This window comes from Chlorocebus sabaeus, chromosome 8 (assembly GCF_047675955.1).
Source record: "Chlorocebus sabaeus isolate Y175 chromosome 8, mChlSab1.0.hap1, whole genome shotgun sequence".
NCBI classification, from domain to species: Eukaryota; Metazoa; Chordata; class Mammalia; order Primates; family Cercopithecidae; genus Chlorocebus; species Chlorocebus sabaeus.
The window spans coordinates 115,952,019-115,975,414 of NC_132911.1; the positions used below are offsets into that span (position 1 = coordinate 115,952,019).

The 23,396-nt window shown below is 33.8% G+C and overlaps 1 protein-coding gene across 2 annotated transcripts in view; it reads right to left on the reverse strand.

Annotated features, from left to right (window-relative positions):
• Positions 1–23,396, reverse strand: part of CSMD3 (CUB and Sushi multiple domains 3) — a 1,272,067-nt gene that overhangs the window by 48,417 nt on the left and 1,200,254 nt on the right. For both annotated transcript variants that reach the window (XM_008001392.3, XM_008001388.3), the window contains 5 exons: positions 20,760–20,933; positions 19,767–19,952; positions 17,670–17,843; positions 15,347–15,529; positions 9,140–9,316 (listed from right to left, as the gene is read on the reverse strand). In XM_008001392.3, coding sequence (XP_007999583.2) covers positions 9,140–9,316; positions 15,347–15,529; positions 17,670–17,843; positions 19,767–19,952; positions 20,760–20,933 — 894 coding nt within the window. The remainder of the gene's footprint in view (positions 1–9,139; positions 9,317–15,346; positions 15,530–17,669; positions 17,844–19,766; positions 19,953–20,759; positions 20,934–23,396) is intronic.

The window sequence follows — 23,396 nt, forward strand, 5'->3', positions numbered from 1 at the left end:
CAATAACAGATATTATTATTTATGAGAAGAAATAAAACAATTAGCATAAAAGGAATAAAGGCTTTGCTTCTTTAGTGCTATGGTTTTAATGTGTCCTCAAAATTCATGTGCGAATTTAATCAACAATTCAATAGTATTAAAAGGTAGGTACTTTAGGAAGTTATTAAGTCGTGAGGGTCCTCTCCTCACGAATAAGGTCAGTGCCTTCTGAAAGTGTGGGAGGGAACTATTAATAGCTAGGCCCCTTTTTGCTCTTTTACCTTCTGCCAGTCAGGGCATAACATGCACCCCTTTTATCATGTGAGGACATGGCAACAAGGTGCCATCTTAGAAGCAACAAGTAGCCCTCACCAGACACAGGATCTGCTGGCACCTTGATCTTGGACTTCTCAGCCTCCAGAATTTTAAGAAATAAATGTTTGTTCTTTAGTATTTACCCCTTCTCAGGAATTTTATTATAGCAGCACAAATAGACTAAGACATTCAGGTTTTCTAAAAATTGCTATTAAGATGTTGGTTTGAAAAGTTCAGCTACTTTAAAGTTTTTGCATACCTCATTAATTTAATTTAAATTCATATAGTAACTGGGATACCTCATATAATTTATTTCAAATTCATATAGTAACTGGCGTATAGTAACCATAAAATTTATAAAGTCCTGGCATATAGCAACCATAAAAATTGTGTCTACAAAGGCAATTATAACAATTCAAAATTTATTAAAAACATATTTACACTTGAAATTAGCTTTCTAGTGGGTATAGATAATAATTAACATGAATGGAAAATTTCATCTATATATGTGAAATATGGATGAAATTATTGTTTAGTGTTGAGCTCTGCCAGTAGTTAGGAAATGCTTTAAATGCTTTGATGCCTGAGTTTCTTGATCTAGGCAATATGAGTCTAGGACAATCCCCAAAATAATATGACTCTACCAATCATATATTTAAATTTACTTTCATTGCAAATTAATGAGAAGGAATCTGAGGCACTGGTTCTAATTTAATTTCATCACCACGTATAAACACTATCATGATGCTAGATTCTTTAATTATAGAAGTTTAGGCTGTTTTAATTTCTACTGAAACCTCTCTCTTTGCTTCTTTTTGGGGTTTTTTCTTTTCACTTCTTGTTTGGATTGTTAATAGGGTGTTAGTAACTTTTTGCCTATGAAGTAAATGAACTTACAAATTCTCAGCTTTTAGTTTAATAGCAGTTCATTGTTGAAAAGCTAACAAATTATTTTACTCATTGCAATATTTGTCTTTGAAGAACTGACAGAGAAAAACAAACTTTCCTCCTACTTTTCCTATGTTATTCATAATCAATTTGTCTTGAATCAAATGACTTTTAACTTAACATTCCTAAGGAAAAATGAAGACCATTCAATAAAAATGTCAATATAGTTTTCCATCACAAAAATAGGAATCTTTATTTATTTTTACTTTACTAAAATTGGAAGATAGCTGTAAATAAAGATTGAGTTATTTATCCATAAATAAACAAAATTGTTATTCATTTAAAAAAAAGAAAGTGTCCTCAGAATATTTCTGTTGCTCTTAACTATTTTCATTATTTCACTCTCTTCAATGACTATTATTGAAAACATACTATATGCCAGAACCGATGTGCTATGTTAACCATACAATTGTAGGCCCTATCTGCAAGTAGTTTAAAATTGAGTTGGAATGGTAAATCACGTATACTGATAACTAAAATAAAATTTGTCTGTTTAAGTCTGCCACCAACAATTTACTGAGTTGCTCTTATTTATCAGGTGCTATGCTCTACCATAAAGAGTCAGTGAGATAAACAGAACCAGTCACTACTGATCTATAAAGTTTAGAGTTTAGTGTTATAGGTAATATACAAAAAAAGAAAAAAGAAAAAAAAAAGCTATACAGTATGGAGAGATTACTTTTAGCTAAAAAGGATGTGAGGAGGAAATGCCCTGAGGTGTTTTGCCAGATGTTTCACATGACCTGATACTTAAAAGGTGGATAAAAGTTGTAAAGGCTAAGGTGGGATAGTGTTAAGTTGTTCCCTATTGCAAAAATGAGGTCTAAGTAAGTAAGAGGAATTCTGCTTTCTTTCAACATGGAGTAACAAGGAATAATTTACCTTCCATTTGGAAGAACCAAAAAAAAAAAAAAAAAAAAAAAAGGAGAGCATGTATTTTTTTTTAAAAAAGAAAGATTTCAAAACAGTGGACATCAGGCAACAAAGCACAGTGATTCTTGAGTGACAGGAAACAAATTAGATGAATCCCCTGATTGCCTCATGTTACTACCTTAAGAGAGTTTCAAGTCTGTGGCACAGGGAAGAGGATCCTATGTATAGCCCAGCAGACTCCTTGAGTTGAGAAGACGGATTTGAGAGTCAGGAGAAAACTGTGCAGGTAGAGTTTATGGGACACAGTACCAGAGAGGACATTGACAGGTAAATATCTCCAGAGATATAGGAAGGAAACTCCTTAAATAGTCAGCAAGTTTCTGATCAGCTCCTGAGGAAACTGCCCAAGGATTGAGAAAAAACTACCCCAAAAGATGAGATGTAACAATATCTGGAGCTGACATGGAGTCAGGAATGCCACTTGTCATATAGAATTCTATACCCAGCAAAAATATGGTTTTTTTAAAGTGAAATAGAAACATATGCACACAAAGAAAAGCTAAAAACATATCATAAGTAGAAATGTATCATAAGATAAATTTAAAGTCCTTCCAGTGGAAGAAAAATAATACCTTATGCAAATATGTATCTACACAAAAAAATTACAGCACTTGAAGTAGTAAGGACATACATAAATAAGATTTGTCTTACTATTTAAATCTCTTGAAGAAATAGTTGACTAATTAAAGTTGTTTAACAACGCTGTGTGGTGTTTTGGTGTTTGTAACATTTACTAAGTAAAATGTTTGACTCCATGAGCATTTTCATAAAGAACCTGACTCCATTTTGATGCTTCAAGTTCTACATCCCCCTGTTTCACTTCTACTCCACATCTGGGCAAGCCGACAAGAAAGTCTGCTTGCTTCCCTCCTTTGGCATCAGCAAAGAAGTTCAAACCATGCAAACGCTGGGACACCCACAGGAACTTTTCCCAAGTTCCAACCACTGACCACAATAAAAATAGCAAAACTATATGTATTAGTACATTTTCACACTGCTGATAAAGACATACCCGAGACTGGATAATTTATAAAGAAAAAGAGGTTTAGGCTGGGCATGGTGGCTGTCACCTGTAATCCCAGAACTTCGGGAAGCCAAGGCAGGTGGATCACCTGATGTCGGGAGTTCGAGACCAGTCTGACCAACATGGTGAAATCCCGTCTCTACTAAAAATACAAAATAAGCTGGGCGTGGTGGTGGGTGTCTGTAATCCCAGCTACTCAGGAAGCTGAGGCAGGAGAATCACTTGAACTCAAGAGGCAGAGGTTGCAGTGAGCCAAGATTGTGCCATTGCACTCCAGCCTGGGCAACAAGAGCAAAACTCTGTCTCAAAAAGGAAAATGAAAAAAAGGAAAAGAGGTTTAATGGACTCAGTTCCAAGTGGCTGGGGAGGCCTCACAATCATGGCAGAAGGTTGAAGGCACATCTTACATGGTGGCAGGCAAGAAAGAATGAGAACCAAGCAAAAGTGGAAACACCTTATAAAATCATCAGATCTTGTGAGACTTATTCACTACCATGAGACCAGCATTGGAGAAACCACCTCCCTGATTCAATTATCTCCCACCAGGTCACTCCCACAAAATGTGGAAAATAAGGGAGTTACAATTAAAGATGAGATTTGGATGGGGACACAGCCAAACCATATTATTCCATGCCTGGCTCCTCACAAATCTCATATCCTCACACTTCAAAAGCAGTCATGCCTTCATAATAGTCCCCAAAAGTCTTAGCTCATTTCAGTATTAACTCAAAAGTCCGCAGTCCTAAGTCTCATCTGAGACAAGGCGAGTACTTCCGCCTATGAACCTATAAAATCAGAAGGAAGTTAATTACTTTCTAGATACAATGGGGGTACAGGAATTGGATAATAGCTGTTCCAAATGGGAGAAATTGGCCAAAGTGAAGGGGCTACAGGCCCCATACAAGTCCAAAATCCAGCATGGCAGTCAAATCTTAAAGCTCCAAAATAATCTTCTGTGACTACATGTCTCACATCCAGGTCACTGATGCAAGAGATGGGTTCCCATCATCTTGGGCAGCACCACCCCTGTGGCTTTGCAGGTACAGCCTCCCTCTCACCTGCTTTCACAGGCTAGCATTGAATATCTGTGACTTTTCCAGGCACATGGTACTTGTTCTCTGTGTCTCCCTTTCTGGGGTCTGAAGGACAGTGACCCTCTTCTCACAGCTCCACTAGGCAGTGCCTCAGTGGAGACTCTGTGTAGGGGCTCCAACCCCATGTTTCCCTTCACCAACACAATGGGAAAAATGTCCGCAGGGCATAACAGAGAACTCTGTGACAGTTCTTTCCATCACAGGCCTGGAAGTCTAGGAGGAAAAAACGGTTTTGTAGGTCAGACCCAGGGCCTTCCTGCTGTGTGCAGTCTAGGAACTTGGTGCCCTGCATCCCAGTCACTCTAGTCATGGCTAAAGGGGCCAAGGTACAGCTCAGGTCATGGCTTCAGAGTGTGCAAGTCCTTGAGGACCCCACTCCTGTAGCAAACTTCTGCCTGGACATACAGGCATGCCCATACATCAATTGAAATCTAGGTAGATGTTCCAAAACCTCAATTCTTGACTTCTGTGCACCTGCAGGCTCAACACCACATGGAAGCTGCCAAGGCTTACGACTTGCACACTCTGAAGCCACAGCCTGAGCTGTACCTTGGCCCCTTTAGCCATGGCAAGAGTGGCTGGGATGCAGGGCACCAAGTTCCTAGACTGCACACAGCAGGAAGACCCTGGGTCTGACCCACAAAATCATTTTTTCCTCCTAGTCCTCCAGGCCTGTGATGGGAGCAGCTGCTACAGAGTTCTCTGTTATGCCCTAGAGATATTTTTCCCATTGTCTTGGCGATTAACATTTGGCTCCTCTTTACTTTCACAAATTTCTATAGCCAGCTTGTATTTCTTCTCAGAAAATGGGTTTTTCTTTACTATTGCATTGTCAGGCTGCAAATTTTCTGAACTTTTATATTCTATTTCCTTTTTAAAACTGAATGCTTTTACCAGCACCTGAGTCACCTCCTGAATGCTTTGCTGCTTAGACATTTCTTCCACCAGATACCGTAAATCATCTCCCTCATGTTCAAAGTTCCACAAATCTCTATGGCAGGGGAAAAATGCTGCCAGTCTCTTTACTAAAACATAGCAAGAGTCACTTTTACTACAGTTCCCAACAAGTTCCTCATCTCCATCTGAAACTATCTCAGCCTGGATTTCATTGTGCATATCATTATCAGCATTTTGCTCAAAGTCATTCAACAAGTCTCTAGGAAGTTCCAATCTTTCCCACATTTTTCTGTCTTCTCCTGAGCCCTTCCAACTGTTCCCACCTCTGACTATTACCCAGTTCCAAAGCCACTTCCACATCTTGGGTATCTTTATAGCAGCACCCAATCCCAGTACCAATTTACTGTATTAGTCCGCTTTCACACTGCTGAAAAAGACATACTCAAGACTGGGTAATTTATAAAGAAAAAGAGGTTTAATGGACTCACAGTTCCAAGTGGCTGGGGAGGCCTCACAATTATAGCAGAAGGAGAAAGGCACATCTTACATGGTGACAGTCAAGACAGAATGAGAACCAAGTGAAAGAGGAAACCCCTTATAAAATCATCAGATCTGAGACTTAGCACTACCATGAGAACAGTTTGGGGGAAACTGCCCCATGATTAAATTGTCTCCCACTGGGTCCCTCCCACAACACATGGGAATTATGGGAGCTACAATCTAAGATGAGATTTGGGTGGAGACACAGCCAAATCATATCACTATTCATTCATCCCTTTGCTCAAACCGTTTCTGACCAAACAAAGTCTTACTATGTGGGTAATCTTTCATACCTTCTTGGCACATCTTCAGCTTTGTGGCATAATCAGTCAATATAGAACCAATTTGGGGGAGGAGGCGGTCAATCATGCTCTTCCTTAGGCAACCACAGAGCAACTGGCAGTGATTAGGGTGGCCCAAGGGATGACTATCATTACCTGAGGGCCTTTTTTGTTGTTGTTTGTGACTTGATAACTGGCTCTGCTGCCACCTAGTTAGAGAGTGCTTGGTGCTGTGCTAATGTACTTACACTTTGAGATGTACTGATTTGTGCTGCATTTTCTGAGCTTTTCTGGCCTCTGCCATAGATTTAAATGCTAGATCTAAGTCAGAAGTATTGAAAATTGACATTCAGAGACAGGAGTATTGGCTTGTGGTCCTTCTCAAAATGATTCTGAGTTCTGTGCCTCTCAGCTTAGACTTATCTGTGGGTCTTACATTTAATCGTATGTCTCAAATTCAGCACAAGCCATGAATGATGCTAGGCTCATATGAACGTCTTACTCTATGACTATTGGTTGTGTGTCTCAAGCAGGTGTTGACTCCCATTCTATAGAGTGCTCAAGGGAGAGGCTGGCACACTATGCTATAAGAATGCTTATCCGATACTTGCCTGTCTGACAAGGAGTAGTCACCATCTGGTGTCCTTCAGCTCACATCTAAAGACAGATGGCTCAGTAGGAACCTTGTAATACCTTTGTTGTTGTTGCTACTGTTTATGTGTCTGTCATCAAAAAGATTCTGGTTCACAGAGTTATAGATGAAGAACACCCATGTCATCCCATAGCACAGCTGTGGGCTTAATTCAAACCTGACTTAAGCCTGGAGTCCCTATGCCCAATAAAGTAACAACTGCCCTGTGGGAGACCCCCAACATTTAAAATAGTGATTTGGAACTCTCTGGAGGAAGATACTTGTAAATATGAACAGAGTAGAGAAGATTGTCCTTCTTCCTGAAGTGTATCTTGTAACTCCACCCCCCCTAACAACAACAATGACAACAATAAACACTAGGATACAGGGAGAAGAAACAAAAATTGACATAAAGATCCACAACTGGACTCATTGAAAATACAAAATTTTCTAAAATAGTTATTCAACAGAAAGATAAAAGAACGTGAATTGGATTTCACATCTCTACAATATGGGTTTTAAATTAACATATTCTGTCTGATATGTAGTACTTAAAAAATCTTTGTGGCCTTAATAGATACCAGGCCTCAAATTACAGCTATATGAAGAGATAACACTGAATGTACAACATATCTCCTGTACTTTAGAGGAGTTACCAAACATAAAACAGAAGGCAAACATGTATGTCTCACCTTAAACATTGAAACTATTGCTTTGCCTAAATTCCTCATGGTCAGAGTGCCCATTGGCCTAAAGCATCTGATATGGACATTTTGAACTAATTAGTAATAAATTAATATTAATTATCTGGCATTTACAATTAGCTTGGCAAAATGGAGCCGCTTTGACATGTCCTTCTGATTATAATAGTTAATACAGGCCAATTTAGATTAAAACAAGGTCTACAGTAATTAAGAATCATCAAATAACACCTACTGAAGGAAACAACTATTGTTCCTACTGCCATCCCTTTAAATAGTCCAATTTGTTCACTGTTTAAACCTGATAAAAATAAATGGCATGGGAAAGTGGATTACCACAGCCTAAATACCCTGATGCCTCTGATTAAGACCTGCATATCAATATTACTGAAGTTGCTGGTTCCTATCAATAACTGGAAAATATTTTGCTATTATAGGTTTAGTGAATACGTTCTATTCAGTGCTTATTTCAACAGCTTCCCAAGCATAGTTTGTTTTCACTTTTGAAGAAATACAATATACATGGGTATCTCAACAGCCCTTGTGTGACACTGCATACAAACTTTGCATGCAAGATATTAACTACAACTGATTTTCTCCAGGAATGCATATATGCCATTACTTTGAGGGCAACAGATTCATTTGACCCCTTCATCCAGAAAATGCAAACCAAAAGGAGCCCAGAAAAAAAGGAAGATAATCTCACCACACACCATACAAGGCCCTGCCTTCTCAGTCAATTTTCTGGTAATTATTTGGTCAGCAAAAGCATATATACTCTGTCCAAATTGGAATACAAAAGGCCCTCCCACTAGTATCCCCAAGTTTCCTTTGCTACAGAGGCTTCAGTAACATCCTTTCATGATACTTAGAATCCGTGAACAAACAGTCTAAACAATTTTTCTTTTGAGACAGGATCTCACTTTGTCACCCAGGCTGGAGTGCAGTGGCACTTTCAGAGTTCACTGCATCCTTGACTTTCTGGGGTCAGGTGATCCTCTCATCGCAGCCTCCTGAGTATCAGGGCCTCCAGGCATGCACCACCACACCTGACTAATTTTTGTATTTTTTTGTAGAGACAGGGTTTTTGCCGTGTTTCCCAGGCTGATCTCAAACTCCTGGGCTCAAGCGATCCACTCGTCTCAGCCTCCAAAAGTGCTAATTCTTCTTAATAAAAATAAACAACCATAATTTCCAATGGTTGTGTATTATTGTTGTTTAAATACTACTTATTCTACAAATAAGCATTAATGTGTATAATTTTAAGACTTTTAAACACATTTTTCAAAAATTTCTTCAAGTGAATAATTTTATAATAGATAATCTCCAAAGTGCCATCTATTTTTAACATATCAAGAGAACAAATCAGCTATTGAGACTCCCTATAACAGTGCAAGAACCCATAAAGAATCAGTATGTCTTTTGAAAACCAATTTTGCTATTAATATGTGTTATATCGACAAAATAAAATTGCATACATTCTATTTTTAATTTTAATTACAGCTATAAATCATCATTGTTCTCAAAATTCTGTTAAATTACATTTATTAGTGTTGACTTCCTCTGACCTCTCCTTCCACTGCCAGTTAATGTAGTACCTTGATAAGCCAACTTATCCTAAAGTCATTAGTGTACACTCTAGCCACAAGAACTACTATAATCCTTTAATCTGAAAGGCAGTCCAAATGTTTAAAACCTTACATGGTTTTATTAATTACAAAACATACAAAAATACTTATATACTCATAAATACTTACAGATAACTAATGATTTTTAAATATTGAGAATATACTTACTTGTACAGTTAGGCAAAGTTCCAGACCATGTTCCATTGGCTGTGCACTGTCTAACTGAAGGTCCAGAAAGGATGTATCCCTCCATGCAGGAATAAATGACTGAACTAGGAAATGCTGTGCCATCAATTCGGAAGACTTTCCCATTGGCTGTGGTTCCTGGGTTACCACACTGCACAGCTATAAAACAAAGTGTTTAAGAGTATATATAAAAATAATGCAATTAGAAATTCTTCCCAAAAAAGTTAATGACTAAACTATTATCTCAAATTATTCAAAGAAACAATAAAAACCTCTAAAATAAGCAGTAAAGTATCTAGGTAGTTGAAATTCAAGATGAATGTGTGTTAATTTTATTAGCTTAATTACTGGGATGCAAATTATAACATTTTCTTAAGATTTTTTTAGCAGCTTCAGTAAAAACTCTACAGAGTAAAATAATTATTCAAGGAGTACTGTATTGACTTCAGGTATCACAAAATCTTTTAGAGAAGGATTATAAGAATCTCTGCCTAAAGAGCAACTCATGTAAAATTGGAAGACGTGTAACAATGAGTGATGAGATGCAACGAGATTTATTACATTGATATTTCAGAAAAGACAGATACACAATTTTAATATTATAAGCATCCATGTATATTTTTGTTTATGTAAGTACATAACTGTTTTGAATTGAAATGTATACATTTTATTTCTAGACCAGAGTACCAAAACCAAACTGAGTAAAAACAAAGTAATGAAATTTTAGTAATTGTTTTCATTAAGTTTCAATATATTATAAATAAAAGGTACAAACACAAATGTCTTTTTATAATTAACTTTTTATATGTATGTTTACCTATTTGTCAACAATGATATGTTAATTTTTAAACTGTCTTAAAAGCAACAATATATAAATGTAATTCTTAATTTTATTGTAATATCAGAAGGCATTTTAGTACCTTACAGAAGTGAAGGCTTTTATGAATATGAAATACGATTATAATTTCAGAAAATGCCATCTACATTCCTTGCTGCATCTTAAATATTTCTATTTGTCTATCATTTGTATAACTGCTATGTGTGTGTGTGTGCACGTGCGTGTGTGTGTATGCGTGTGTAGGCAAGAACATTACTCATTTTACATATATACATAAATATCAAACTCTAGATAATATTTTAAGCAGAACCTATGATAATAGCAGACATTTTTACTTCGTTGTTAAGCATAATTACTTTCTTCTAAATGCATTAGTGCCTGCCTAACATAAAATTTTGGTCATGTTTACTTGTTATATATCATGATCCATATGTAGCTTGACACAATGCAAGAAGGATTTGAGATAATGTCATCTTTGTTTTAAAATGTCATATAATTTTTATTTTGAAATAGAGACCTAGGCAGGATCAAATTTCCACACAATAAAAATCAAGAATTTCTTTAATCAGGGTGGTTTCAAGATATGGCCGAATCATACTATTGTTTCTGTTCTCTTGACTTTAATTCCTCCACACCTAATACATAAATTTCATCTATCCAGATCTTTTTTTTTTTTTTTTTTTTTTTGAGACCGAGTCTCGCTGTGTCACCCACGCGAAGTGCGGTGGTGCGATCTTGGCTCACTGCAACCTCCGCCTCCCAGGTTCACGCCATTCTCCTGCCTCAGCCTCCTAGTAGCTGGGACTACAGGCGCCCACCACCACGCCCGACTAATTTTTTGTATTTTTAGTAGAGACGGGGTTTCCCCGTGTTAGCCAGGATGGTCTCGATCTCCTGACCTTGTGATCCGCCCGCCTCAGCCTCCGAAAGTGCTGGGATTACAGGCGTGAGCCACCGACCCTGGCCAGACATTTTATTTGAATTAAGCACAAGTAAAATTAACTTAAAATGAAACAAGGTAAGTGTGTCATCTATGATGAGTGAATGCTTAAAACCCGGTGGATACAATGAAAAGAAACAGCAACTACCTTACCTCTGCAATATTGACATTTAGGAGAAAAAGGATTTATTGTTGCCTGTGAATAAACTTTCATTTACATTTAGTACTGGTCAACCAAACCATCTCTTCTCACAACAGTCATTTCTCAGCAGCCAACAGACATAAACTAATACAAAAGAGAGTTACCTTTTTTTTTAAAGATTCATTAAGCACTTAATATGTCACAGACACAACTTTTCCAAAATTATGTACTTGTCACAAAAATGCTCTGAATTGGTGTTAACATCACCACCATTTCTTAATAGTAAACTGAGGCACAGAAAGATTAAGTAACTTGCCCAATCTCACAAAGTTAGTTAATAGCAGATTGTTCATCTAGTACAAGTTCCTAGGAATGATGCTGATAGCATATAATAAAAGCATTGAATCATATTCAGGCTAGGAAAGAAGCTGAAACATAACACATGTTTGTTAATTGAATATATTTTGTGATGCATCTTTATAGGAAGTATATATGTTTGCTCTTCTTTTGTTGCTAGAGAGAACTCTTATTTTAAAAATCACGGTACCATTTGTTTTCTTGTATCAAAGTAATAAGTAGTCATTTCTAAAATGATAAAACAAAAAGTATAAGGAAGAAAGTAAAGATTGCTTAAAAGTCCACCACCAAAAAATAGAAACTGATATCTATATATGCATATATGTATATATAATTATGTTTTAATATGAATATAATTATTTCAATATTCTAGGCTTTGTGTTAGGTATAGGATATACAACAGTGAAATATTAATTTCACTACCCTTTTTTAATTCTATTTTTCTTACTTAAAATTACAATTAAGGTATCTTTCTATCATAAAGTTTAGTAACTGTATGGTTTTCTGTACAGTTCATAATTTACCTAACCAATTCCCTGTTGAAAAACATTTAGTTTGGCTTGGTTTTATTTTTCTATAATTTTTGGATATAACATACTTGAACTTATATATATAACTCTGTATATTAGTTCTATTTTTCAGATAAATATCTACAATAATTTCTGGATCATTTTTGAGTAGCATAAGTGTCATTAACAACAGTGTATTGTACATTTCAAAATAGCTAGAAGTGAGGACCTGAAATATTATCAACACATAGAAATAATAAATGCTTGTGGTGATGGATATCATAAATATTCTGATTTGATCATTACACATTTACGCATGTAACCAAATATCACACGTGCCCCATTAATATGTAAAAATATGTATCAATAAAAAACCCTAAAACATTACAAATTTAAATTGTTTGAAATATATTGCCATAGAATCACTCAAGATATTATGACAATACACACTTGCATTGATAGCATAAGACTTTGCTTGTGTTCACACCTTCTCTGTAACATCATTTGCCATCATTTAAAAGAATCTCAGTTTGTCAAAAATGTTACTTTCTTCAAATTTGCATTTCTCTATTAATTAAATTAAGTCACTTCATTTAATATTTTTATTTTTACATGTGCTTTATCCTTCACATTCTGAAAAACTTTCAAGTTTTATTATAAAGTATTAAAGTATCTGTCCTAGTATTATTTTTGTGTATTTCCTTTTATACTTTCTCCTCATCATCATTTCTCATGGTTCTAATAGAGTACATAATTTTAAATCTTATTTCTAAGTTTTATATAATGTACATTTTCTCATATTGCTTCATGGCCTATATTGTAATATATTATTGACTATGCACTATTAGATTATGTAAACATAAAATTGCTTAAGCAATACTTTTCCTAGTGTAAGATTGTTCCAAATTATTGCTACTCACAAATAAAAATAAAAATTACATTTTCATAATTTTGTGTTTTGTTCCAAATTATTGCTACTCATAAATAGAAATAAAATTACATTTTCATAATTTTGTGTTCTCTTTAATATTTCATTTTTGTTAGAAAACATTCCACAAAAGTCAAGTAATAAACTGAAGCTACAGATATATCCCATGAATATTTATCATTCTATTCATTATCATTTTGAGAGCAATTTTTGTAAAATTGCTCTCCAAATACAACAACATAAATCATTTTGAAATTTTTTAAAGTTTCAGTTTTGCTGCTTCTACACCTGCACACAAGAACTTTATATTACCATATATAAAATAGGTAAAAAATGATACTTTAATATTTAATCATATTTTTTATTAGTAGTTCTGTTGAATTTTTTTCTATAGGTTACAGTTTTTTTGATTTCTGCTTTCTGTTCATATTCTTTGTCCATTTGTCTACTAAAGTCTGTTTTTGTAAGTGATTTGTATGAGCTTCATTTGTGAGAAAAATATTAATTCTATCATACTTGCTACAACTCATAGTTCTCCTTTTATCCATAATATGCATGCTAACAAAGCAGTATCAGCACCAGTCTGCATTTCGTCTATAAAATATTTTGTAGGTCAGCTGAACAAAGGACTGACTTAGATGTCACCCACACAATGTTGCATGTATAATGATGCCCACAGCATCATTAAAAAGACTTTGACTTTGGAAAATAAGTTTGAGAAATAAACAGTTTAGTCTACCTTACTGTATTTTACTCAGCGCTGTTTTCCAACTCGTTTCCCTATATCAACTAAGTTGCAACTCTTTCTTAAGATTGTTAAAATTGACCCAGTTAAATAAAGATAACTGTATTTTCTAGAATATAAATATTAAACATAATTTAAAATATTTCTATAGCATAGTCAATCAAAACACCCTCAGGAAAGTTTGATTGAGAATTGTCTTCTGTTTGCAAAACCAATATGTTTGGTACAACATCAAGTAAGTTTAAAAATATTTTGCAAGTTTAGTTTTTCCAATAAAATAATCACAAAAAGAACAGTTAAAGTCAGTAAGATAATTTTCCAGCAACATTTTATTTACTAGTCAATTTTGTAAAATATTTTTCTTTTGCCTTTTTATCTTTGTTTCTTTTTTCTTTTTCTTTTCTTTTTTTTTTTTTTGAAACAGAGTCTCGTTCTGTCACCTAGGCTAGAGTGCAGTGGCATAATCATTGTTCACTGCGGCCTCTGACTCCTGGACTCAGTGATCCTCCTGCCTTAGCATCTGGAGTAGCTAGGACTACAGGCATATGCCACCACACCGGGTTAATTTTTTAAATTTTTGTAGAGATGTGGTCTCAGGCTGGGTCCCGCCCAGGCTGGTTCAAACTCTTGGCCTTAAGTGATCCTCCTGCCCCAGTGTCCCAAATTGTTGGGATTACAGGCTTGAGCCACAACTGGCTCTCTTGTAAAGATTTAATTATGTTAACTCTGAGTCAGAACAATTAAAACGTTACTCAAACACCCTAAATGTTGTGAATTCTAGTAACTAACAATTGTACTCTACAATTAAAAATCTTAATCATATTTCTGTATGTTTCTATAGTTTTCCATTTCTACATACTGGAAGCTAAGACAGACATTGAGGTTATGTTAAGGTAAGAACAACTTATTATTTTCTCTTGTCTCTATAACATAGGTACACTAGTCTCCCCTTATCCACTATTCTTTCCAAAGTTTCACTTAGCCATGGTCAATCATGGTTTAAAAATATATGGAAAATTCCAGAAATAATCAATCTATATATTTTAAGTTCTGAGTAGCATGATGAAATCATATCTTCCCACATGGAAAGTGAATCATTCCTTGTCCAAGGTACCTACACTGTATATGATATCCACTTGTCAGTCACTTAATATCTGCCTTGGTTATCAGATCAAAAGATCACAAGAAGGGTGAGCACAGTTCAACAAGATATTTTGAGTGAGAGACCATATTCACGTAACTCTTATTCTAGTATATTGCTATAATTGTTTTATTTTAGTATTATAGTTGTTAATCTCCTACTGTGCCTAATTTATAAATAAAACTTTATTACAGGTATGTGTGAAAAATCATAGAAATACAGGATTCGGTAGTATCTGTGGTTTCAGGCACCCACTAAAAGTCTTGGAACGTATTCTCCACGGATGAGGGACTACTGTAAAAAGGAAAGAATAAATCTTTTTAACAAATATATATATTGTTTTTTAAATCTACACATTTGCTGTGTTTTGAACGTTTGCATATATATGACCAATGAGGGTTTTCTTTTTAATTACCAGTCATAATTATCTTACGAGATGGTGTCAGTATAACGGGAATGCAACAGTTTTATTTCATAGTTGCAGGCAGAAAAAACTAGTAAGAGTAATTTTCCTAGTTGTACTCATTTGGATTTAGATACACACTAAAATCCAGTAGTTCCAATATATTTAATTTCTGCTTGAGATTACCTTTGCACTCTGGCTGCCTTCCGGTCCAACTGCCGTTAGCTAAACATTTTCTTTCTTCTGAGCCATGAAGGATATAACCAGTATCACAAGCGTAACGTACAGTACTTTTAGTTCTGAAATCACTTTCCTGTCTAGAGCCATGGCCGGGAGTGCCTGGATCGCCACATGTCCCAGTAGCATCACCTGCAATGCAGTACGGTTCAAGATAACCAATTTCCATAAACATTTATTAAGTTTATCAGTTAGGCCAAGGGCCTGGGAGGCATTTGTTTTTGTGCATGCTGGGTTTCAGCATACATGGAGTAAAATTATAATTCATATTTCTTATCTGACTCCAGTCATTAAAAAAAAGTGTAAGTGAAAAAGAAAATAGTTGCAGAGCATAGTGCTTTTTTTTTTTTTTTTAACAATGAATTTGGAGATGTTAAATAGGTTAAGGATATTTCATAAGTTTTTCCAAAACCCAGTTAATGACCAAGCTAATGGAAAATGTATAACTGACAGTATGATGAACTCAAATGACAACAGATTTATAAAACTAAAATCTTAAAAAAAAAAAAAAAATTCAGCAATTTGCATGTTTCCTTTTCTGAATTTCTTGATTACTGATCATCTTTTGTTGTTTTTGTTAAAGTAGAACTGTGGTGTGCTGGGACATGTAAATATTACAATACAGTTCTGATAGTCTAGGATTTCTCTCTTATTTTCTGTACCAATGACCAATGATCAAAGATGAATGAATGCATATTCCTCGTATATGAAAACATGTAAATAAAATATAAATGACCAAAATTTAGAAACTCTGACTTAAGTTTCTGACAAGAATTTTGCTCATGACTAGGCATTCATCTTTTGATTTTAGTGTTAAAGATTTACTCAGTCTTTACCTAGTCGTTTTATCATTTCTTAAATAATCCTAATCAAAATTGCCATAGTGTCAATATACACTGAGAGAGAGAGTGAGAGAGGAAAAGAGTGAGAGAGAGAGAGAGAGAGAGAGAGAAAAAAAAGATAGAGAAGGGTTGAAATATAAGCATTGAAATTGTTCTTTCCCTTTTTCTTTTTTATTTGCCTTGTGTATTTGGAATCCTTCATTATATGTTCTTATTTTCATGTGACGTAAAATTAGTAACTACACAAAATTTTTAAATTATTTCACTTTCAAATATCTGTGTACAATTTTATTTCTCAATTTAGTAGCAGTTTCCTAATACATGGTGAGGTGGGGACGGGGGATAAGTCTGTGTGTTCACATGTATAAGCAGTTATCTGAGAGTTAATTTACTATGAGTCACTCCAAGATAAGACGTTAATTCTCATAAAATCAATTTTATAGTTACATTAAAAATGATAGTTTTTCTAAATCTGTAGATTACATTTAAAGTCCCAGGCAGTCACTTCATAGGGATTAATCACTAGTTAAAAGATTTGGGGTTAATTTACCATTTCACTGCTTTTAACTTTAAAGTGAAAATAATGTAAAACAACTCCTAATAAGTCACCGGAATGATATCTGCAGAGATAAAATAGAGTAAAGACAATAGACAATATGTAAATATAAAGAAGAGGCAGAAAAATAAGCACAATATCTGGTTGATGGGTAAAAATAAGTAGTATCAACTAGGGAGCCATCAAAAATCCAAAATGTAAATGATATTTTTGAAAAAAAGTGGTAACTTAAATGTTTATCTCAGAAAAGATTTATCAAATACTCTGAGCAAATTATTAATTAAAATATCTTTAATATTTATGCAAAGATAACTATTGAGGTTATAAGGATTCAAAAGATGTATGTCACTTATTAATACTAGGCTAGATAAATATCTTTAATAAAATGAATTAGATTAATTCAATTTAAAACATTTTGAACTTTATGTTACAATCATACAATTAAAGTAATCAATTGCTTAGAAAGTTAAACAGAACTGAACTCTGACAGAAAATCACTGATACAATATTGCCTTCTGGGGAAAATTACATGTGGTATCAGCTAAAATGGGATAGATACTTTAGCTTGAATAGTTTCACCATTTTAACGAACAAAAACGCTTCATACAGTGTAGCATCCTAAAACCATAAACCCTTTATTAGCAACACAGTTCAAAACACATACTTGTAATTTATCATCTACAACATCAGTACCCCGCATTTATATAGCCTTACACATATTCCAGTAATGTATAAGCAGTGTGTCAGCTTTTCTTATGAGATTTTTCAGAGAGAAATATATTTTAAGTCTTTAGATTGTTTTGTGTATATGTTACTACTACTACTAACAATAATGTAATTTCCAACACACATTGTCCAATTTTCCAAGTGGTACCTGAACAATGAGGTTGTGATCCACTCCAATGGCCATTCAATTGGCAGGTTCTTGATGACTGGCCTAGAAGGGAACGCTTTCCTGTGCAGGAATAGTGAACAGTAGACCCAAAAGTATACTTCTCGCCAGACAGGACTGCATTAGGAGGAACGCCAGGGTGTCCACAGTCAATCACTACAATACATAATTATTGAATATAAAATTTTTTTATATCTCCTATCGAACAACCTATACCAGCATGTTTATACAATAAATCAGAAGTAAATGTTCTGCTCAAACATCTAAAGCCTCCAGAAATCAAATATCTATGTTGAAGGCGGCTTTTTAAAAATAAAGTGGGGTTTGCAGCTATAGGAGCCGTTCTGTTAACTTACTCTTTTGTGGATGAGTTTAACAGCAACTTTATAAGCTAAGTAATGACTGAGTGATTATGATAAATCTGTACATGTAAGAGTGATGAGTATGTGTTCACATATATGTGTGTATGAGTTCTAACTGTATCTGTGCCTGATAAAATATGTACAAGTCAAGGAGAAGATTAACATGAATTCGCTAAGTAAGGACATAGGACACCATGTGGATTCAAAGTTAAGCCATACAGAAATTACATGAAAAAAACTTTGAGGGTTAAAGAGATTCAGTGAAGATTGATCTGTGATTCACGATTTAATATATAGTCTAGAATCATTACAAGTCAGTAATGAATAAATTATGCTGTATAAAGACAATACTCAGTGGCTTATAAACTAAAACACTGCTAGGCATAGCAGAATTAAAAGTCAATACATGAAAGAGTATGATTTATGAGTGATAGGTAGTTTCAGAATTTAACGTATGTCCCCTGTTGGTTGCACTCAGAAAAATACTGAGTGTCACATATCTCTAGAGTATCAAACAGCACGTGAGGACATAAAAACTTAATAAAACCTTTCAGTATATAATACTGTACCACGGAGAGCTACAGGAAATGATAAAGCAAAAAGCATGAGAGCTCAGAACACTTGAAGAACCTCAGGTTTACATGTCCTATGAAAATATTTTTAACTTTAATGTGGTAGCTACATAAGAATAAGTAAGTAAATTATTCAAATAATTAGACCAGTCAACACAAATAAGTCAAATGAATTTTAATCAGCAGGCCAAATTACTGAACTATATGCATAGAATCTGAAATTTTATAGACACAGCAAAAAGTGTTGTTTCTTCTTTAGTACATGAATGTTGTCACAAAATGTTCCTAAAAGTCCACCCATGAACATAAAAAATCCTCTAAATGAAACATAATCGTAAAATAATTTTATAATTTGCAATTTACTAAAACCAAAAATTACTTGCCAAAAATGAATGGTTTCTTCACACGCTATTCATTCAGTCTATGAAATTGTTCTTCTCTTCCCTGTCAAGTCCAAGACTCACCAACCATTTGAGATTTAGTTCAATTTGAGACCTATCAATTGACTGAATTGCTAGAATTTATGTTCACTCCTCTATGCCTTCACAGAAGTTTGATTTATATCTGCTAAATTATTTTTCTCACTACATGTGTTACTTGTAAGCATTTTGGCTATAATTAACTTTATGTACATTCTACAACTCCTATTATAACATATAACAAAATGCACTTATTAGATATTCACTGACTAGAAAGATGTTGCATATTAACAATTATTGCATTAACAAGTATATATGTCTCTATATGACAAACATTTAAGATCAATAAGTTTTAAGTAACACCTTTGTGTAAGACTAATTTTGCCTTAAATGAAATATTAAATATTAGTACAGAATAAAAGTATAGTTGCCTCTTACAGATGATAATATTGTAAAGTTGGAAATATGACTACTTTTCATATTTTATCTGCTCCAAAGTGCAAAATCAAAGAATGATAGATAAATATTTATCACATTAATTTTAAGAAAATTATGTTTGCACACTGAATTTGCAAAATATAGAAAAGTATAATTTCAAAACAGCAAAACAATAAAATCAATATGTTTCTCTATGACATACATCTTTAGGTAGTTTTATAAAAACAATAAACATCCATATGGTTTCCATGACATGTTCTCAAGAAACAATTCACATTATCTACTTACTGATACATTCTGGTAAAGGTTTGTCCCATTGTCCATTTGGTTGACATATCAAAACTGAAGATCCAAATAAAAAATATCCAGGATTGCAGTCATAGAATACCACAGTGCCATAAGTAAAATTTCCATGTTCTATTTTACTTTCTCTCTTAGAATTGGCTGGAATTCCAGGATCAGAACAGTTGACCACTAAACAAATGACAAATTTTGAAACGTATGTTTGCAACAATATACATATACCTATATAGATTTATATTAGAAATTTAAATACTTAGTTTCAAAAGTAAATTTATTCAAACAACCAGATTTCAAAAATAAAATTAATCCCATGGATTATCTAGAAAATGGACTGAAATTTATGTAGTAGGAAATACAGAAGAAAGAAAAAAATTTGGCAACAGCTAGGAAAATAGCAACTTTGTAAGTATTGTGCTGAGTATGAATTTAAAAAATGATATCTTTTAAGCTATAGTTGAACTGTAAGAAAACAACATGCAGGAAAATGATAATTTGGTTGTATTTTTTCAGAAAATATGAAATACACTTATTTGTAAACTGGAAAAACATCAAAGAGTTCTCCTTAAACTGTTTCTATACATTAAAAAAATGAATAAAGCCTCAATACAGGACTAATGACAATCTAGGCCCATATATAGTTTTCAGAAAAATAAAAAGAAAATAAATGCCAAAGGTAAATTCCACTAATTATGAAGCAAATTGCAAGTAAAAATAATCTCAATTACATTTTATATGCAGTCACAAAATAGATACAAATAAGAAAGTTAGAAATTAACTCTACCACTTTTAACTTTTAAAAATATGTAATAAATTTAGAAAAAGGAAAGCATTGTTAATGAGATGACATCAGTATTAAAGCTTTTTGTTTTGTTAGATAAAAACTTTTTGCTATTCTGCTTAAGCTGTTTTAAGTGTATCACTGATGTTTATGTGAACATTATTACCATGTCCCAAATGAGAATATACTTAGACATTTACCTTTGCACACAGGTGGAGGATGGCTCCACTGTCTGTTGGCCTGGCACTGTGCCTTTGTTGGCCCTTGCATAAGATATCCAATATTGCATGAGAATGTTACCACATCATTAAAGTTGAACCCGTTTCCACTTGTTCTTCCATAAATTGGACTACCAGGGTGACCACAGCTAACAGCTAATATGATGTGGCGGGAGGACAGGGAAGGAAACAAACACAAAAAATAGTTATCAGTTATTGCATTATTGATTATACTTAATCCATTCAAACAAAGTAGAAAGAAGACTACTTTTATCTGGAAATATATGGAAAGTACATTTACTAATGTAAATGAACAAAGTAGAATGTCAAAATAGTCTAACAGCATTATTATATTAGTAAATAGATAATTATTTAAAATTGTCGTAATTTTATGCAAGTGGTACATAGGTATTTTAAGTTTCATGGTACCTATTTCATCCTTTCTCTCTACTTTTTCGGGGAGGCAAAGAACAGAGTATTGAAATGCAAAGAAATCTGGGGAATAATTAAAGTTCATGTCCATAACAAATAGCAAAAAAGAACAAAACTGGCCAGGTGTGGTGACTCATGACTATAATCCCAGTGCTTTGGGAGACTGGGGTGGGAGGATTGCTTGAGGAGAAGAGTTAAGGCTGTAGTGAGCATGATCATAGCTATGCACATATATCATAGTGAGCTATGATCATGCCACTGCACTCCAGACTGGATGACAGAATGAGATCTTGTTCTTAAAAGAACAAAGTTAAAAAATAGAAAAGAGCAAAACGGAACCAGTTTCCCTTGTCTAGTTAATAATTGAGGATATTTAAAGGCAGTTTTTTGCATTTAATTTTGAAATAGTTCTTTTAATATTATACAACCAATTTTTATGAATGATATATTGATAAAGCAAATGTGTGCTTGCAAAGTAAATTAATGTGACTACATAATGTAGAACATAGAAAATGATACACAAAGGCTGCATTAGGATTTTCATTAACATTTTGAGACATGCTCAAAATATTCTCTAAAACAATCTTACTGGTTTCTTTCCTTCATCATTGATATTTGATAATATAATTTTTCTTGGAAATAATATTCTTAATTAGATACATTATTTAGATTCTTTTAATGCTGTGTCCCACTATAAATTTTACATAGTGCTGGCTTTCCCCAAACACTATTTCTATGAACTGTTTTATTGCATTATCTCACTCTATTAATCAGAGCAACTTCAGTAATAGTGCTTCCTAATTGGGGCACAGGAAACGACCGCAGTCACTTTTAGTATTTAGGAAATGACCCAAGAGCAATTATTTTTCAGCTGTATTGTTAATGTCAACCTACTCATTTGGAAATTTAACTGCATCTTATTCCTGTTTAAAATTATCAATAAAGAAACCAGTTTTACCCTAAGGGCCAATTCTCATTTATAGCCTCAATTATTCAACAAGAAAAACAGTGGTATTAATTGACTATGCTTGAATATAAATGAAAAAGAACATATCTAGAGCAGACACAAGCAGGATATTGCTGTCTTTAAATCATCAATCAATCTGTGTGTGGGGGTGTATGGGTGTGTCTTAGGAAAGTGACTTTCATTGTTAGCTAGATATTCTATTACCCTATAATCATAACCATGAAACTAGAATTTGTATACATTTCTGTGGATTGGATCAAAACAGTATAATGACTGAATTTATAAGTATAGATGCAATTGGTCACAGATTAAATGAAATATTTCCTGTGAACACATACTAAAAGTCCCATGTATTGTTTATCTGACACTTCCAAAATCTTTATCCTATGATCCTGTTATAATTACAACATATTTACAGTACTTATTTACTGATAATAATTTTAATATAAATGTCAGTATCTGGAGATGGAAATTATCAGGAGAAAAATATAAGAAAAATGTAGTTGACTTTAAGATCCAAAGTAGGATAGATTGTGATCTGAAACACTAAATATTTCTGGGGATTCTGATATGTACTAGAGTTATCATTATTCAGCTCTATTTTTATCTTCATAATATAGCAGTCATAATAAGTGCACAATGGCCAAATCCACAACATACATATAGGAAGAGATCCATTAAAACCACAAAGCACAGCAGGTATATTTAAGAAATTATAATAAAAAGATATTATTTCAAAATATACTTTATTCTTCATGTGTGAATTCCTATCTAATTACCCTAAAAGATCACATGGATATATGTTGAACTGGTGAGATCTTTTTAAAATAATTCTAAAATTACATATATTCATATGTTTTGTACAAATTTTAAAATAGTGTAAACAGTGCTTTAAAATAAATTTTTATTTATTTTCTTTCTTATCTGCTTTTAAAAATAATTATCTCAATAGTTTTTGAGGAACGGGTGGTGTTTAGTTGCATGGATAAGTTCTTTAGTGGTGATTTCTGAGATTTTGGTGTACTCATCACCTGAGCAGTGTACACTGTACCCAATGTGTAATCTCTTATCCATCACTCCCCTCCCACTCTTTCTCCCTAGTCCCCAGAGTTCATTATATCATTCACATGCCTTTGCATCCTCATAATTTTTAATTTTTTTCAGACAAAATATAACTATGTTACATATGTGTAATCTTGATACATTTAAAACTGCAATGT